Source organism: Neoarius graeffei, chromosome 6 (genome assembly GCF_027579695.1).
Source record: "Neoarius graeffei isolate fNeoGra1 chromosome 6, fNeoGra1.pri, whole genome shotgun sequence".
NCBI classification, from domain to species: Eukaryota; Metazoa; Chordata; class Actinopteri; order Siluriformes; family Ariidae; genus Neoarius; species Neoarius graeffei.
In genome coordinates, this window is record NC_083574.1 from 88,970,896 (window position 1) to 88,990,936 (window position 20,041).

The 20,041-nt window shown below is 42.8% G+C and overlaps 1 protein-coding gene across 1 annotated transcript in view; it reads right to left on the reverse strand.

Moving 5' to 3' along the window:
- The window catches only part of dhx36 (DEAH (Asp-Glu-Ala-His) box polypeptide 36), a 153,954-nt gene that overhangs the window by 113,116 nt on the left and 20,797 nt on the right, over nt 1-20,041 (reverse strand). The window contains exons 7-8 of the mRNA XM_060924172.1: nt 17,917-17,991; nt 17,421-17,587 (exon numbers count right to left, since the gene is read on the reverse strand). Of these exons, the coding sequence (XP_060780155.1) occupies nt 17,421-17,587; nt 17,917-17,991 (242 nt within the window). The remainder of the gene's footprint in view (nt 1-17,420; nt 17,588-17,916; nt 17,992-20,041) is intronic.

Consider the following 20,041-nt stretch of genomic DNA (forward strand, 5'->3'; position numbering starts at 1 on the left):
GAACCGGGTTTTCTGTTTCCACTGACAAAGAACTGGCTCTGGGGCCAGAAAAACCGGTTCCAGGCTAGCACCAACTCTCTGCTGGGCCAGAGGAAAGAACCGCTTACGTCAGCGGGGGGGGCGGAGTTGTTAAGACCAACAACAATAACAAGACCGCGAAAGATCGCCATTTTTAAGCGACGAGAAGCAGCAGCTGTACAAACGCGAAGTCATCCATTATTATTATTGTTGTTGCTGCTTCTTCTTCCGTGTTGTTTTTGCTTCGATATTTGCGCCAAGGTTTATGCAAACGTAGCGACGTAACTGACGTATACAGCGATGTAACTGACGTGGCTTCCCTTAGCACCACGAGCTATAGAAAAGCAAACTGGTTCTCAGCTGGCTCGCAAGTTGAACGAGTTGTGAACCAGCACCACCACTGGCCCCGAACCAGCCCTGGAACTGATTTGGTGGAAAAGGGGTACTCTTGGTGGCGTCTTGGAGAGTTTTTCCTCGCCTTGGCCACCTCGGACTTGCTCGTGAGGGATGAGATCGAAACCTACATCAAACACAAACTCCTGTAAAGCTGCTGCATAATGATGTACAGTATAAATACAGAGGTGATGACAGAAAAGACTAAAGACGCTACGAAGTTTGGTCTAAAACTATTCAAAGCTAAGGTGGGATTGGGATTTAAAACAAAAGGATTTTATATGACTCGGCGTAGATAAGCGAGAGGTCTGCGCTGCGCCGTCCTTACATCCGCCTGCCGCTTTTGAAGTTTGAAATAAATTCTTTAAAAAAAAATCACTTATGTATTGATACTAAATCAATTACAGTGCTCAGCGTAAATGAGTGCACCCCCCCTTGAAAAGTAACATTTTAAACAATTTCCAAAATGTTGACAAGTTTAATATAACATCTGTTTAACTTATAACATGAAAGTAAGGTTAATAATATAACTTAGATTACACATTTTTCAGTTTTACTCAAATTAGGGTGGTGCAAAAATGAGTACACCCCACAACAAAAACTACTCCATCTAGTACTTTGTATGGCCTCCATGATTTTTAATGACAGCACCAAGTCTTCTAGGCATGGAATGAACAAGTTGGAGACATTTTGCAACATCAATCTTTTTCCATTCTTCAACAACGACCTCTTTTAGTGACTGGATGCTGGATGGAGAGTGATGCTCAACTCGTCTCTTCAGAATTCCCCATAGGTGTTCGATTGGGTTCAGATCAGGAGACGTACTTGGCCACTGAATCACTTTCACCCTGTTCTTCTTCAGAAATCCAACAGTGGCCTTAGATGTGTGTTTAGTCATGTTGGAAAAGTGCACGACGACCAAGGGCACGGAGTGATGGTAGCGTCTTCTCTTTCAGTATAGAGCAATACGTCTGTGAATTCATGACGCCATCAATGAAATGCAGCTCCCCGACACCAGCAGCACTCATGCAGCCCCACATAAGGACACTGCCACCACCATGTTTCACTGTAGGCACCAGGCAGTTTTCTTTGTATTCCTCACCTTTGTGACGCCATACAGTTTTGAAGCCATCAGTTCCAAAAACATTGATCTTGGTCTCATCACTCCAGAGTATAGAGTCCCAGTAGTCTTCATCTTTGTCAGCATGGGCCCTGGCAAACTCTAGGCGGGCTTTTTTGTGCCTGGGCTTTAGGAGAGGCTTCTTTCGTGGACGGCATCCATGCATGCCATTCCTCTGCAGCGTACGCCGTATTGTGTCACGGGAAATAGTCACCCCAGTTTGGCTTTCTACTTCTTTAGATAACTGCAGTGAACTTGCATGCCGATTTTCTTCAACCCTTCTCATCAGAAGACGCTCCTGTCGAGGTGTTAACTTCCGTGGACGACCTGGACGTCTCTGTGAGATGGTTGCAGTTCCAGCTTTCTTAAATTTTTGTACCACTTTTGCTACAGTATTCTGACTGATGAGTAAAGCTTTGCTGATCTTCTTGTAGCCTTCACCTTTGTGGTGGAAAGAAATTATTTTCTGTGAGGAATTCTGAAGAGACGAGTTGAGCATCGCTCTCCATCCAGCATCCAGTCACTAAAAGAGGTCGTTGTTGAAGAATGGAAAAAGATTGATGTTGCAAAATGTCGCCAACTTGTTCATTCCATGCCTAGAAGACTTGGTGCTGTCATTAAAAATCATGGAGGTCATACAAAGTACTAGATGTAGTAGTTTTTGTTGTGGGGTGCACTCATTTTTGCACCACCCTAATTTGAGTAAAACTGAAAAATGTGTAATCTAAGTGTGTTCATTGAGATATTGTTTAAAATGTTACTTTTCAAAGGGGATGGACTCATTTACGCTGAGCACTGTATCTGCCTCAGGCTCTGTGGGCTTGACTTTGTCTCAGTTATTCTCCACCGATATTCCCTTCCCCTTCAGCGAATAATTGTTAAAAGCTCTACACAAATAAAACTGAATGAACTTAAATGGAACTGAAAATGTTCAACCTTGTGGTAAAGTTCTAGAAGAAGCACACGGTCTGCTGTGCCACTTGTAGTGCAGGACAAGTCCCACCCATCACATGCACTACTGCTCTTCTTCCCGACACCTTTCTGTTTTAGCCAGCGTTAACTTTTTTAGCAGTTCGTGCTACAGGAGCTCTTCTGTGGGATTGGACCATATGGGCTATGGGAGCCTTCGACACCCATGACCCTGTCGCCGGTTCTCCGGTTTTCCTTGGGATCCTTGGAGCACTTTTGCTAGGTACTAACCACTGCATACCAGGAACACCCCACGAGATGTGCCATTTAGGAGATGCTCCGACCCCGTCATCTCACCATCACGAGTTGGCCCTTGTCAAAGTCGCTCACTTACGCTCGCCCATTTTTCCTGCTTCCAACACATCGGCTTCGAGAACTGACGGTTCTCTTGCTGCGGAATATAAGTCACACCCTCTGACAGGTGCCATTCTAATGAGATAAATCACTGTTATTCTATCTACATTCACTGGATATGAGCAATCGCGCGCTCTGATTGGCTCTACTACTAGGCTATCAGCTCATATACCGTGTTATACTGGATCGTTTCCCTCAATAAATAAATGATCAAGTAGAATAATTTTTCGTCTCATTTGTTGAACTGGGTTCTCTTTATCTGCTTTTAGGACTTGTGTGAAAATCCAATGATGTTTTAGGGTCATATTTATGCAGAAATATAGACAATTCTAAAGGGTTCACAAACTTTCAAGCACCACTGTATGTGTATATGTGAGATCATGCCAAGGCTATCATGCTAAATGCATTTCCACGACGATCAGTGTGGCAAATGGAAAACAAGTTACAACGCTAATAAGCATTTAGTATAAACTAGCACACATGATCAACAGACAAATATGAAAAGATACAGCATACAGTGGGGCAAAAAAGTATTTAGTCAGTCACCAATTGTGCAAGTTCTCCCACTTAAAAAGATGAGAGAGGCCTGTAATTTTCATCATAGGTACACTTCAACTATGAGAGACAGAATGAGAAGAAAAAAAATTCAGAAAATCACATTGTCTGTCTGATTTTTAAATAATTTATTTGCAAATTATGGTGGAAAATAAGTATTTGGTCAATAACAAAAGTTCATCTCAATACTTTGTTATATACCCTTTGTTGGCAATGACAGAGGTCAAACGTTTTCTGTAAGTCTTCACAAGGTTTTCACACACTGTTGCTGGTATTTTGGCCCATTCCTCCATGCAGATCTCCTCTAGAGCAGTGATGTGTTGGGGCTGTCGCTGGGCAACATGGACTTTCAACTCCCTCCAAAGATTTTCTATGGGGTTGAGATCTGGAGACTGGCCAGGCCACTCCAGGACCTTGAAATGCTTCTTACGAAGCCACTCCTTCGTTGCCCGGGCGGTGTGTTTGGGATCATTGTCATGCTGAAAGACCCAGCCACGTTTCATCTTCAATGCCCTTGCTGATGGAAGGAGGTTTTCACTCAAAATCTCACGATACATGGTCCCGTTCATTCTTTCCTTTACACGTATCAGTCGTCCTGGTCCCTTTGCAGAAAAACAGCCCCAAAGCATGATGTTTCCACCCCCATGCTTCACAGTAGGTATGGTGTTCTTTGGATGCAACTCAGCATTCTTTCTCCTCCAAACACGACAAGTTGAGTTTTTACCAAAAAGTTCTATTTTGGTTTCATCTGACCATATGACATTCTCCCAATCCTCTTCTGGATCATCCAAATGCTCTCTAGCAAACTTCAGACGGGCCTGGACATGTACTGGCTGAAGCAGGGGGACACGTCTGGCACTGCAGGATTTGAGTCCCTGGCGGCGTAGTGTGTTACTGATGGTAGCCTTTGTTACTTTGGTCCCAGCTCTCTGCAGGTCATTCACTAGGTCCCCCCGTGTGGTTCTGGGATTTTTGCTCACCGTTCTTGTGATCATTTTGACCCCACAGGGTGAGAGCTTGCGTGGAGCCCCAGATCGAGGGAGATTATCAGTGGTCTTGTATGTCCTTCCATTTTCTAATAATTGCTCCCACAGTTGATTTCTTCACACCAAGCTGCTTACCTATTGCAGATTCAGTCTTCCCAGCCTGGTGCAGGTCTATAATTTTGTTTCTGGTGTCCTTTGACAGCTCTTTGGTCTTGGCCATAGTGGAGTTTGGAGTGTGACTGTTTGAGGTTGTGGACAGGTGTCTTTTATACTGATAACGAGTTCAAACAGGTGCCATTAATACAGGTAACGAATGGAGGACAGAGGAGCCTCTTAAAGAAGTTGTTACAGGTCTGTGAGAGCCAGAAATCTTGCTTGTTTGTAGGTGACCAAATACTTATTTTACCGAGGAATTTACCAATTAATTCATTAAAAATCCTACAATGTGATTTCCTGGATTCTTTCCCCCCATTCTGTCTCTCATAGTTGAAGTGTACCTATGATGAAAATTACAGGCCTCTCATCTTTTTAAGTGGGAGAACTTGCACAATTGGTGGCTGACTAAATACTTTTTTGCCCCGCTGTAAATACCTGCTAATCTGGAATATGCCAACTTTAATTTCACCGGTTCTGTGCGTTTCTTTCCCGGCACATGATCGACCGAGCATGTTCTTCCTCCCGATCCGTATTCTGCATCCTGATGGTATGACGTGCAGCACGCCTCGCCTGGTCCCTTGATCTTTCAGACGCGTTTATAAAGCTATTCATTTCTGACTTTAAATTCCAGCCACGGATTCTCGATACCGTTTCCCTCGTCTACTTTTTTCACGCCGTCATTATCGCCATCCTCCCTCTTTACAACGTCTCTCTGCGACACAGACGCACCGAAAAAGGCTTTCTTCATCGCAAGCTACTGTATATTAACGCGTGTTTGAAAAGAGTCACCCGAAAATGCTAAGAAAGAAACGGCGCCGCGTCGTAAAACGCTCTACAATGTCGTATATAGAACTTATACACATGATGTCGTAAAATACAGACACACCTGGAGTTAGATTTTCCTCCTCGTCCAGGAAACAATGCACTCGTCGGCGATTACGCTCCTCAACCATTAGCGGAGTAACTCCACCCTTGACCTTTTTTTTTTTTTTGCAAAAGTATACGATTTACAAAAATGGTGTTTTCGCGATCGGATTCTGCGGATTTTTCACAGCCCTGCTAATCAGTGCGTGCATTATAAAAAGTATAAACGTGCTTCAAGTTGAGGCCATGGCTCGGTTACTTTAATTCAAAATATCGGATGGGTATTGATATCAGCTGATACTCAAGGTTTCAGTATCGGGATTGTACTGGAAAAGAAAAAGTGCCACGTGTAACTAGAACTAATAGTAGTAGTATTAGTGTGTGTGGGGCTATGATTTGCAAGAAAATCAAGAAATCCAACTTTTTTTAAACCACTAGTGTGCGAGTTCTTACCATTGCTGGTGTCTGTTACCACGGTACACTGCAAAAAATAAAAATCTTAGGAAGTTTGTCTATTTTCAAGTCAAAACATCTAGCCACCCTTATTACAAGACATAATTGCCCAAAAAGCAAAACCTCATTTAGCTAGAAAGGCTAGTTTTTAGACAGTCCATCTTGAAAATCTTGTATAGACAAAATGTCTTGAAAAAGTCTTATTTGGAGCACCTTTGAAAATAAAACAAGGGTTTTTTTTTTTAAAGGACCCATGGCATGGTGGTTTGTTGATGCTTTAAACGGGCTCGCGGAGGTTTCCGGATGTTATATCCGCAGCCTTTCTTGAAATGAACCCTCGGCACGTAGATATAGCCTCCTGGAAGAAAGCCCCATTTCAGCGCTTTTCCCAGTGCGTCGTTTTGCTAATGAGAAGCAGGAGGCGGGGAAGGGTAGAGGGTGGGGGCGGGTCTTACATTAATATTCATGACATGTAAACGTGTTACCTCTGATTGGCTAACAGCACTGTGACGCTACCTCCAGTGGGTCAGAACAAGCGGATGTGGGTGTCTTACTATGGCGAGAGAGAAGGAACAAACCGCGAAGGGAAAAATACCGCGCACTGACGTCATTAAGGTGCGACGCGAGGAAATAAAATAAATTCAACAAATGTTTGGGTTTTTACTGAACAAACAAACAAATAAAATGAACGAGTGACTTAAAAAAAAGAATGTGGGTGTCTTTGTAAAAACTGTTTTGATTGGCTATTATAACAGAGCATGCTGCATGCTTTTTGGTTTTGTAGCGCAGAGTACCTGGCTAACTGCAGGAAGCGGTTAGCTGCACAGCTAATGTAGCCATTGCAAGGCTAACGTGGCACCGATTTTAAAACACGGCAAAACGACTTAACAGTTATACACTTACTTGTTCGGTGTTTGTGGTTGATGCGGCAGGGATGCTTGGTACGGACCCAGGCTTCAGTGACAGTTGATGTGCAAAACCTGCCCTGTACTGTCCCAAGTTGTGGAAACATTCCTCAGGAAAATGCTTCCGACAAACATACACCGTCTTAGGTAGACTCGACGGCGTATTATTGGAGTAAATAAAATTAAGCCACTGCGTCTTCAGGGGCTCTCCCGTCGGCAGTAAAAACAGACTCCTTTCTGTGTTGTCACATCCATGTACAGCGCAATTTCCATGTTTCGCTCGCTTAGGTGATGCCATGTTGTTGTGTCCTCTATGGTCTCCTCACTACAACTGGGCGGGCAATTCATAGAGTGGGTGGGAATCCAGAGGGGGGGGCGTGGGGATCATCTCCCTTGCTGACGTAGTAAAGGGAAGAGTTTATCAACACACCGTTTTGACACGCCATTCTCAAATGTTGAGCATAGTTTGGTTTACACTAGTGCTGTCAAGCGATTAAAATATTTAATCGCGATTAATGTAGCGACAGTCATAGTTAACTCGCGATTAATCGCAATTTAATCGCACATTTTTGTCACATAAAAAAACATTGTAATTCTCTTATCAGCATAAAAAAGTGAATGAGCTTGCTTTGTACCAATGTTTTTTTTTTTATTGCAAAGCATAACACGTCTTGACACAGCCACTGCAAAGTGAAACCTAAGCCGAGCACCGGTGCGGGGCTAGCAAGAGAACCATGAGTGAAATGATCTACTGTTTGAGTTAGTCTACAACTCTAATCAGAGAGATAGGTTACACAGTGACGGTAGGCTTGACATGCTTGATTATAATATAAAGTACACTATTATATTAAGTTGTTCGTTGATAAATATTGCATTGAATCTGATCTTTACTGTTTCAGCTCACTTAACACATTTTGTACTTTTACACTTTCTGCCTGTTGATGCGTCGCGCTGTCCAATCAGAGGCGGCCAAATTTGCATATTACAGGAAGGATTTCTGGGATAGCATTGAGTTTACAGTTCAGAGGGATCTGGCTTCTTTAGACGCTGTCTTCTTAAAACTGAATAAATATTTCAAAAGAGCCAAATTAGCCAGTCTTTTGAACGGCTCTTTTCAAAGAACGGATCACAAAGATGCGGATCCCATCAAAGAGCCATAAATCCCATCTCTACTAGCGCGCCCTGCCCGCGCTGGTTCTTTGGGGGGGAGGGCAGAGGACTCTGGCTGTGCGGGGCGTGGCATTACAGTCTAGCTGTTGGTTTTCTAAGCAAAGTCTCTGTTCCAAGTTCCTGGCAGTTTCAAAAGCTTATGAAAAACCTACATCATCATGTCACAGAGCGTTAATCTCGCGATAAAAAAAATTATCGCCGTTAAAATTGAGTCAAGTTAACGCGTTAATAACGCGACATTTTTGACAGCACTAGTTTACACATTATGAAATTTCTAGCCACTGGGGTGACTTAAGAAGGTCAGAGGAACTCATTTTAACGTTAAAAAACCTCAGAAAGTGAACATTTCATGCCATGGGACCTTTAAACAAGTAAGTACATTTTGGACATTTGTCAAATGCGGTTCATCTTGTTTCAAGAAAAAAAGTATGCTTGTTTTGGGAATAAATGAACTTTACGATTGAGATCCTTCTAGATGCTGTATGGTACAGACTCTAGACCAGACAAGTGCCTTCAAAAAGGCTATGAGTGAGTGGAGGGCGTTTTAGTGAGGTCTTTTTGGAATGCTGTGAGTTAAGTTCAGTGTTGTTTTGTTTGTTTGGGTTTTTTTGTGCCTGATCTCGTAAACCCCTCGTCAGTGTTGAGCACATTACTTTCAAAAAGTAATTATAGTTACTAGTTACTTTTCCCAAAAAGTAACTGAGTTAGTAACGGAGTTACTTTGTCATAAAAGTAACTAATTACCAGGGAAAGTAATTATTCCGTTACATTTTGCTCCCCCTCAAAAAAAAAATCTAATTCAATTAGTGTAATCATAATAAAAGTGAATGTTAAATGTGTTTAATGACTGAAATGGACACTTAACAGAACCAATTAGTAACGTTATCTACACTATATTAATATTTTTGTGGGACAATGTGAGATAAGACATCTATCAAATGTAATATATTTTTGTAGTTATTAAAATTATGTTACTAATTACTGGCCACTGACGAGGACAAACGCTTTGATCCTCGACATAATGTGCATTGCACGTAAACACTCTTGCCTTTTATTTCAAGTAATGAAAAGTACTGGCTGTATTTCCAGTGTTTAAGCGCAGTGCTGGGCTGACCGCTCGCCATCGCTGTGTCTTCCGATTGAAAGAGCGTGCAGTCGTGCAGTAGGCGTGGCCTACCTACGTATGTTGTCCAAATCTACTCTGATTGGCTTACTGTGCCGTTGTCTCATGTCTCCCCGCCCCACACGAAAGCAGAGTAAAGAAAGGCTGAACGAGCAGCGTGCCAGATGAGAACAGCTTTAATAAAGTAACACATAGTATTTTATTGTAAGTAACGGGAACGGCGTTATAACGATGTAAAAAGTAATTAGTTAGATTACTCGTTACTAAAAAAAGTAACGCCGTTTATTTCTAACGCCGTTATTCCCATCACTGCCCCTCGTCATGGATTAAAGCAAAAAAAAAATATTTGACTGAAAATTTACGGGGGGTGGGGGTATGGGTTGATTTCGATGAAATTCTGAGAATGGTTAACTTAGAACTGATAACTTTATTATCAATTAATTAATGGATTAATATATTCAATTTATTGCACTTTCTTTCCATTGCTTCCGTATATAAATTTTTTTTGTGGCAAACCACACAAATGCAAGTGCCTGGAATGTTTAGTTTTTTGCACCATGAACTAAATGGCTTTCCGTTTTCACCTATTTCGTACAGCCAAGCCCACCTCCACTTGTTTTTTACACCTTTATCGATGGCAGACACATCAGTGCCTTCTTTCATGTAAAGCGCATCCATGCTGCCAAAACCAAAAGCAGAATGACATGCTCCTCTATGCTCGACGTCAATATAGAAAAAAGTTTGGATCTTCGCTTACATTAAAATTGGGGTTTGACCTTACTTTGTGTTGAACACGACTTCAAAAACAATTCAAGATTTTATTAAGAGAAATATTGTGGCCAACACGAGTGTTAAGTTCCCTAAAAGACCGCGTGAAGTTGGCTGCTATCTACTTTGCGTTCGTTCTCATTTTCCTCCATCATTCCATAGGCCAGAAACAGATGTTTTGACGTAATTTAACTTAGTAGGCTATGATTATTATTTAACCGTAGTCTTCTAGACATTTTGACTGTTTGGGGCATTGAACGCTGGTGTATGATTTTCAGGGAATAAAGTTTAGCGCATGTCGGAACATCATTGCGCTCGCAGCCTCCAACTCCTCAAACGTCCTTTAAATTGTGATATAACGTAGGCTATAAGGCACGGTTCTAACATACCTTACACACTGGCCTAATGAAAATAATAATTGTTGGGGCGTCTGCTGATTTGTTAGCTATAAATTTAGGTCTAATTGCTTCTGACAGTCTGCAAGCATTGCACCGTCGGGTCTTCAAGTCTGGCTGAAGCAGAGGAGCGGGCTTTCCGGGGTTTATTTTTTCGTTTTTTTTTAACATGCTCTATTTCTATATGTCCAAGTTTGAACTAAGTCATTTTGGCAAGATTTAATTTAATACAAAACAGAAATGGTCAGACACGAGCACGCCAAGCACATGGGAATGTATTTTGCCAATTTTGACAGCGCATGTTTTTTTAATGCCGCACCATAGACAGCGAACGTTTAAACATGATCAAACATAGGAAATGAACGACACAAAGCATGGCTCAAAAACAAAAATGTTAAATAAACCCTGCTGATAGTTGATGGTGTTGCAACACATCAGCGTTATAACCCGATCTCTACCCAACCACCCGTCATTTTAATTCTCCTCGGATCAGCACCGACCTCACATTTGGCCTTGGGAGAGTTCAGCTGACGGAAATCCGTCACACGACGGAAAACTTTAATCCATGCCCCTCGTACACATGAATAGTCAGTGCCCCCAAAATGCACTGTTGCTTTGGCGTTGTGTAAGCAGTGTAAGTCAAAATGCGTAGACTTTTTTTTTTTTTTTTTTTTTGGTGCCTGAGGTCCTGGGGAAGTGGAATCTTAAGAGATGTTTTAATGTTTGAATGTTGAAATGGGAAAAAAAATAAACTTGTTGCAATGCTACACGTGTCGTCAACTTGATTCAAGATAGTCTCTGGTCTCGTATCTCGAGTATTTTACTAATTACAGGTCACAAAAGGAGAATCTTTTAAGCTAGCGATGCTTCGTTGTAGAATTTAACAATCCTAATATTAGTATATTTATCTTAAATTCAGTTTTTACTGCTAAGACTTTGTCATGAATTTAAGTGAAATACCCTTAAAATGAAATAAATAAAAATGACTCGAATGGCTAAATGTAAGAAGTACGATCTTGTTATAAGAACTACACTAAGTAACTTTAAAAATGCACATTGATAAAACTTGCTGAATAGAGATCTTGCAGTCACGTGACCGGAAAGTACACAACCGCCATCTTGTCGGTCAAAAACACCGCTGAATACTGCTGCACTCGTGTACAGAATGGATCAATTTCAACCGACGGACTACACGGCTCATTTTTCTAATGAACAGATAACTAGATATATGTCTAAAATAAACGATCTACACATTAGTGACCCTTATGGCTTTCCGGACGGAGTTTTCACAACCGGATTTTGAACTGCCAGTGGAATACCCGGACGTGTATGATTACCTCATTAACTTTCCCTCGCTGTTCAGTGGTGAAGCACTGCGTGCTTATAAATCTCTGCACAGTTATCTTTACAGAAATTCAGGATTTGTCAGCGACTCAGATGTGGCATCTTGTAAACAAGAAAATAACAATCCTCATTGGACGGGTAAGTCACTTAAGTATTGAGTATAGCACTGACCAGCCGATTATAGAATAGAATAAGGTAATTCCAAATCGTCCGTCTTGTTTACATGGATCTGGCGTTGGAGAGGTAGAGGCTTGGCAGTGGAGGTTTGAGTAGCTGTTTTCTGAGTTTAGTCAACAGGCCGGCTCTGTAGCCTCGCTTCTGCTCCCGGCGCCGCCTCCTTCGCTTTGCTTCCGATAACAATCCACGGAGACCCCGCTGGTCTCGCCCGGAATGTTTTTTTTTTTCTCGTCCGGAATGTTGTGCATGCATGCGCTACAAACCGTCATTTTCTGCTGGAAACCAATGTCCAGTAAGTCCATACGGTTGTAGTGGATACTGAAGTCTGGTACAGACGAACAACACGCAAAAATACACATAAACATAAAAACCGTGCACAGGTAGGGAGAGCTTGTAGCCGCAGCCGTTGTAGTAGAATTGTATATAGTAGGGTTTTCCAGAAGAAAAGGTAGAAGTAGAAGCAGAAGGCGGAATATGGCGTTTGACCGACACGATGGCGTCTGTCACAATCTGGACCGGCTGTGACGTCACATGCAAGTGCTCCATTCGTGCTGAGTTTATCTCAAGAAGAAAAGAAATGTATCACAATGGAAAAATAACTTCGTTCCGCCCGAATAAGTTCCAAATCTGTGCTCAAATCAGAATTTAAGGGAGTTGTACTCAATAACGTACAATATGACTCGGGTAGTAAATGTCATGGACAGGCTGTAATTTTCAAACAAATTTTGCATACGCTGTACACACACAATCTTGCCTATAAATACCTGGGCGAAATGATGGGAAAATTGTCATTATTGAAGATGCCACGCCTAAGCCAAAATCAACGTGAACAGGCCATCGGGATGTTGCGTGCCGGAAGTACACAGACAGAGGTCGCCCGGCGCTTCGGTGTTCATCATTCGACCGTTTCCCGTTCGAGTCGGTGTTACGGACAGACAGGGAGCACCAGGGATCGTCCACGCCCTGGTCAGCCTCGAGTCACGACGCCAGTTCAGGATCAGCACATCAGGCTAGCTCACCTCCGTGACAGATTCCTAAAGGGCCCCATACACGTTCAAAAAAGTCGTCAAAATTTTGTATCAAAATGTCCACACACGATTCAATGTTTTTTCTATCAAAAATTCAGTATTGTCAAAAACTTCGACATGGACGCAGCGGTGACCGTAGCACTTGTGTTCGCTTTGGACAATGAACCGCCTCGGCATCGACGGAAATGGTCGAAAGACTGGTTTTGGAAACGGCGAACGTACGGTCACGTCAACCTCCTCAGAGAACTTCGTCTCAAAGAACCAGAGGACTTCCGTAATTTCCTTAGGACGGATGCCCCATCCTTCGATGAATTATTGGACCTTGTCAAGCCATTGATATTGAAAGAAGACACTGATGCGTTCATCTATACCACCAAGTGAACGCTTGTCCATCACACTGAGGTACCTGGCATCTGGAAATTCTTTTGAAGACTTGAAATTCATGACTGCAACGTCTCCGCAAGCAATTGGAAAGATAGTTATTGAAACTTGCGAGGCCAGCATCTTTTGTCTGAAGCGTCAACAAACAATAAAGGTGAGTAAACTTTTATTCAAGAAACATTCATTCATTCATATTATGTTTCAAATTTATGAACATAAAAATAAACTGAACATATTTATAGTATTTTAAGTATAAAAATAAATTGAAAATACGCAGTCTGTGGCAATCTGAGTTCGATATTACAGGATCACGAAATCATGTGCATACTGTACATGAACAATCTTGACATTATATCAATATTGACACGCCTCATCTTGGTAGGTCATGAAAGTCAAGCATTGGGATCGAAACTGCTGAAAAATTCCGACATTTCGGTTTGGTCACCACCCGTTTCCGGTCGAGAGAAATGCCTGCCCTGGAAATTGCTCATGAAAGAAGGCTGAAATGGATAGTTGCCAAGTGAACCCTGGGGGGTACTGCAACGACTACTGGATGGAGTGGAGGTTTCGCAATTTATTTGCACCGAATTTCTGTGCAGCGCGCCACATCGACCTTCAAACAGTATGTCGTTTATGGCTTTCTTTGCAAACAGCGCTTATCTGGTATCCATATATTTCAATTCATGTGCCCATGTCTTGGCTTGGTTGAGGTACTCGTCATCCGGCTCAGTTAAGCCCCCCACACATGCATCAATAATTTGACGACTCTTCAAAAAATATTAAAACGCTACGTTCACACTGCAAGGCTTAATGCTCAATTCCGATTTTTTTGTGAAATCCGATTTTTTTGTGAGGTCGTTCACATTAACAAATATATGCGACTTGTATGTGATCCTCAGTATGAACGAAAAGCGACCTAAAAGTGTTCCACATGCGCACTGCAGGATACGACGACGTCACACGCAGTGAGCATGGCCAGTGTTTACGGAAGTAAAAACGCCCGGTTGCGGTATGACCCATCCAATCTAGCTTGAATAGCTGCATCCCCCCAAATGGAAATCAGCTCCCTAACCTCTGCGTCCTTCCATTGAGAAGATTCAGAACCTTCACAGCCCGAAGCGTCCCTCGCATTGATGTCATGCGCAGGGGCGCAGATACGTTTTTTGAACTGGGGGGGACAAAAAACTGGGGGGGACAAAGCTGCCAGCAAACCAACCCCAACCCCGATATGCCTGTCAAACTTGTTGTTAGTAACCATAGCAACCAAGCTCGAGCTCGCAACCTGTGCAGTCTGCGCAGCTCAACCAACCGAATATCAGTCTTTGTTTTATGTGAGTTGTTGCAACTATGTATACACTGCTGTGCACCTCAATAAACCGAATGGTAATTAGTCTTTTGATTTTTCCGTGAGGTTTGCCTTATGCAAAGAAAGACAGCATAGACGGTTTTTTCTCCCTATAAGTGGGGGGGACCGAACGAGGTGAATTTAAATCTGGGTGGGACGAATCCCACCCATCCCACCCTCTATCTGCACCCGTGATCATGCACCATGTTGTTGTAACTTTTTTTGAGAGACCCGCCGCCTACTTCAGTGCAGAATAGTGACGTTTGTGGCTTGTTGATGACGTGTAAGTCGGATGAATGCGACCTGGCGGTTCAGACTGAAGTCGCATATGAAAAGAGCGGATAGGAATCGGAATTAGGACCACATATCCAAACGGCCTGGGTCGGATTTGAAAAAAATCAGATCTGTGTCGTTCATATTGTCAATAAAAGATCGGATACAGGTCACATATGGGCGAAAAGATCAGATTTGAGTCACTTCAGCCTGCAGTGTGAACGTAGCCAAAGTGATTTGATATGTCAAAATTTGGGTTCAAAATTTTGACATCAAATTTTTGACATCAAAACACCCTACACACGATCAAACTTTGTATCAAAATTTTGATACAAAATTTTGACGACTTTTTTGAACGTGTATGGGGCCCTTAAGGTCTATGCCACGAAGAGTGAACGCCTTGTTGCAAGCAAACGGAGGGCATACACGATACTGAACCTGTAATTTCGTGAACATGGACCAACTGTCACTTTGAATTTTTTTTATTGTGAATTAATTCTTGAGTTTGACAATAAATGTCCTTTATCGATGTTTCAAGATGTGTGTGCATTACATACAATATCATAAATTTCAAATATATGCATGGATCTAAAGTGATATCGTGTTGAATTCCATTGTGCGTTTTTAAAGTTACTAATGCCGCTCTTCCACTACCAACGCGGCTGAGTCGGGCTGAGCCGTGCCGTGCTGAGTTGGGCTGAGCGGGGCTGTTGGAGTTGCATTTCGACTACAACCGCGCTGAACCGTGCTGGCTGGAAGTGGGTGGACACATTGGGTGGAGTTAGCGAAAGTGGGTGGACGTCACGTGATGTCGTTAAGCAGCGCAAACAGTGACATCAGTGATCTTTTAAGCGGTAGTCTCACGACCCGAATAGTAAACAATAAACATGGAGGACATGGAGTCGTTAGTGTTGCTGGTCTTGGTGCTGTGGCTTGTTGTCACCGACAACGCAGACAGATACTGGCAAGAGCGTATAGATGAGGCGAGGCGCATAAGGCTTCAGAAATTCTCGTAATTCGTAATTATTCTCCTTCCGGGTTTGCGGTGTTTACAGATCCCAGCGCGCTCGCGTGTGTGGGCATGTGAGGACACTCCTCCTCACCAATCAGTGCACAGGGGAGTGTCTGCTCACGCCCCCAGCCTCACTCGGCACGGCTTGGCTCGCTTCAGCCCCACTCCAAAACGGTGTGAGTTTTAGGGGCTAAGCAGGGCTGAAGCGAGCTGAGTCGTGCTGGTTTTTGGTAGTCGAAACGCGAGCCGTGTCGGGCTGAAGTGAGCTGAAGTGAGCTGAAAAAGGGTAGTGGAAAAGGGCCATTAGTACATTTTGATTATTTTGAGTTCATCAGATCTCGCGTAATAAGTTCCCCGATCTTATTTTGGAATTATTTCATCTAAAAACAGGTTAGAGTTTTCATCTTACTTTAAGAAATCTTACCAAGTCAAAGTTGACTAGTTCCATTGGCAGAGTTTTTTCACCTGATTCAAGCGAATATGCTTCATTTTAATCTTTTCTTATTTTTGAAAGGCCATTTTTTGCAGTGTAACTCGGCCACCAATCGCTCACCAGGCAGAGTATAGTAGAAAACCGAAAGTTTTTGCGTGTCTAATGGTGATGATACACGGGGCCGAGCAATGTTGCTGGGCAACTGCGTTTTGACTCTTTTCTATTGAGATTGGGCAACACTGTTTTGGTGATGATACACGGGGCGACTTTTTGGGCAATGTTGCCAAGCAATGTTGCTGGCAACGGGCAACTAACAATGGGCAACAACAGTTAGCAACGGCAGTTTACAGTTAGCTAAAAAAAAAAAATCGATGTCTTAATTTTTGCTGTGACCATTTAATCAAGCTGTCTGTTGTTTTTTAGAGCTTTGGTGAGGTAAATTCCTCCATATAGAATATTAAAATAACAACTTACCGGCGTAAAAACAGATGAGGAGTCTCTCCATCTCTTCACTCCACTGACACTGAGCGGCCGCCATATTTGTTTGAAATTTCTGATCCGAACCTCACCGGAGGTCACATGACTCGATACTCACGTTCTGATTGGCTTATCTCAAAAAGTTGCCAGAGATTATCAAAACCATTCAGAAAGAAACAGTGTTGCCCAATCTCAATAGAAAAGAGTCAAAACGCAGTTGCCCAGCAACATTGCTCGGCAACATTGCCCAAAAAGTTGCCCCGTGTATCATCACCATTTCTTTCTGAATGGTTTTGATAATCTCTGGCAACTTTTTGAGATAAGCCAATCAGAACGCGAGTATCGAGTCATGTGACCTCCGGTGAGGTTCGGATCAGAAATTTCAAACAAATATGGCGGCCGCTCAGTGTCAGTGGAGCGAAGAGATGGAGAGACTCCTCATCTGTTTGAAGTTGTTATTTTAATATTCTATATGGAGGAATTTACCTCACCAAAGCTCTAAAAAACAACAGACAGCTTGATTAAATGGTCACAGCAAAAATTAAGACATCGATTTTTTTTAGCTAACTGTAAACTGCCGTTGCTAACTGTTGTCGCCCATTGTTAGTTGCCCTGTGTCTCACCTAGTTGCCCGTTGCCAGCAACATTGCTCGGCAACATTGCCCAAAAAGTTGCCCCGTGTATCATCACCATAACACTTCTACCGGAAGCTCTCGCTCACCGAAGTACTTGCTGAACTTCTCGGCGTTCAGCGTGGCGCTCATGAGCACGACCTTCAGGTCGTCTCTGTGGTTCAGCAGGTCCTTGACGATGGTGAGGAGGACGTCCGAGTGCAGGCTGCGCTCGTGGATCTCATCTAGGACCAGGTGACTGATGCTGGACAAACACCTGAAGCAGAGGAGCACGGGAAATTAAAACCCATCGCTGGATGCCGAGTGTGTGTGCACGCGCAACACAAAGTAAGCAAGAAGGAAGCTACAGATCATGTGTCTCTCTTTAAGCCATCAAATGAAAGCGGAGCGTGCGCTGAGACAACACACACACAGCGAGGAACCTTTTATTGTTGCCATTATTTATTCTAATGTGTCTGTTTAAACAAGTGTGTCCTCGTAATCCCATCCACGACACGCACGTGGTAAGAGGATGTAAATAAGCTTCAGAGAGAGAGAGAGAGAGAGAGAGAGAGAGAGAGAGAGAAAGAGAGAAACACTACTTACGGATCTGAGCGCAGCCACTGAAGAATAATTCCCGTCGTACAATACAGCACCGAGCCTTGTTTCCGTGGCAACCGGCTGGATAGCAGTGCCCGGAGGATGAGCGCGGGGCCGGCGTTGTGACGTAAAGCGGGAAAAGAGCAACATTTTATTAGAAGTCACGTTCACACAACACCTCGGGTGATTCATTACGCAAGCAAGCGGCCCGCTTTCGGCTGGGGATCAGAACCGGGTCCGTTCCTCCCCTCCTGCAGAGGAAGAACAGAGCTGGAAAACACAAGGTGGTGACGGTGAGAACGTTTCCAAAAAACGGATCGGAGTGATGGACAGCGTTCCAGGGGAGTTTTCCCACAGCAGCCAATAACGGGAGAATTTATTAAAGAGCAAACAGAGGAGTGCGCACTGCGCAGGACAAAACATACCTCACTGAAGTCGGAGGGAAAGGACGTGTACACACACACACACACACACACGGGCTGTAACAATATGCGTATCGAAATCGCGATACGCAGAGCCACGATCCGTGTCGCGATACAAGAAGGCAGAATCGCGGTACACCCTTTCAAACCTCTCCTCAGCCCAAAAACAGAGGCGCTTCCAAACTTCAATTTATGAATACTTTTACTTTTTATTTAAATTACATTTTAAACTTACTGAAATTACTTTTTTTTTTATATCTATTAGTAAGTCGTTTTTTCGCCGACCTGCGACAATCTTCTGCGAGTCACGCAACGTCCACACTCGCCACTGGCAGAGCATTCGTTTCTTTTAAGCGGTCGCCATTCTGGTTGCGACGCGGGGAGCGAATCTGTAAACAAGCAGCTCATTGGCTGGCTAGGTGTGCCACAAGCCAATCACAATCACTTGACCGGAAAGGCATGCAGTGTTGCCAGATTGGGCGGGTTTAGGTGCTTTTTGGCTGGTTTTGAACATATTTTGGGGTGGAAAACGTTAGCAATATCTGGCAACACTGAAGGCATGTCTGCTTGGGCAGAAGCCTTCTGCGTAGGGCTGGGCGATATGGCTGAAATCTGTATCACGATACAAGTGTTTCATATTGATCGATATCGATAATTATTGAAACATTTTAGGACCTATTTAAAATAAGGACCAGGAGGGAACAATACTAAATTCAAACATTTTAAACTTCCTCTGACAGCCAATAAGCAAGGAATGTCAACACGCATGTTCAATGTTATGATCACAACAAAAACTGAGCAATTATCAATAATAAAGTGCTTAAAAAACTCAAGTGTTATAAAAACATGAGCAAAGTGTTAAATGTAAACATAGCAAAACCTGCTATGTGAGAAGGACTGTCATATTTTTAATTTTTTACTGCAAGTTTAGTGCAAAAAAAGTTCACCCTCTGCTGAATAACATTTAAAAACATAAATAAAAACATGCAGTGCTTTATAAACATAAAAGAAATTGAGTGAAACTGAGGTAGACTTAGACTATTCTTAAACTATTCAAGTATATTTTCATTGAAGGTTTAATAAAATAAAAATAGTGTTTTGTAAACACAGAAGAAATTAAAGTAAAACTGAGGTAGACTTAAGACTTTACATCTGTAACATCTGACCTTACTGACTTTATCCACAATTTCCTCGCTCGTTCCGGCACTCATCTTTCTTTTCTTGGCCACGCTGTTTCTGGAAAAAAAAAATAAACACGACCACGAGACAACGAGATGGTGCAACCAAACGCGATACTGTTACATGATTGGCTATCAGCGTGTCACTCCCTATGCGTTGCTAGGCACCAGACGACAAGTGCCTTTGCTCATGCAACCAAGCTTGCTTCGCAACAACAGTTGATTGAAAGCGGACCTAAACCAGAGAGGGCTCTGGCTAACGCTTGTTTCTTGAAAAAAAAAAAAAAATTCTATCGAAACGTTCTATCGAACGCATTTTCTATTGATATCAAGTATGTGTCTATCGCGATACGTATCGTTATCATTTTAGCGCCCAGCCCTACTTCTGCGGCAGTTACATTTTGACACGCGAGCAACGTTTCACTATAAAAATTCCGTAATTTCCATCTGTTTTCCGCGATCACAGAAAATCATTGGCCCTATGAGAGTGAGACAGTGAGAGAGCCACCCCCCCAAAAAAAAATCTTAACG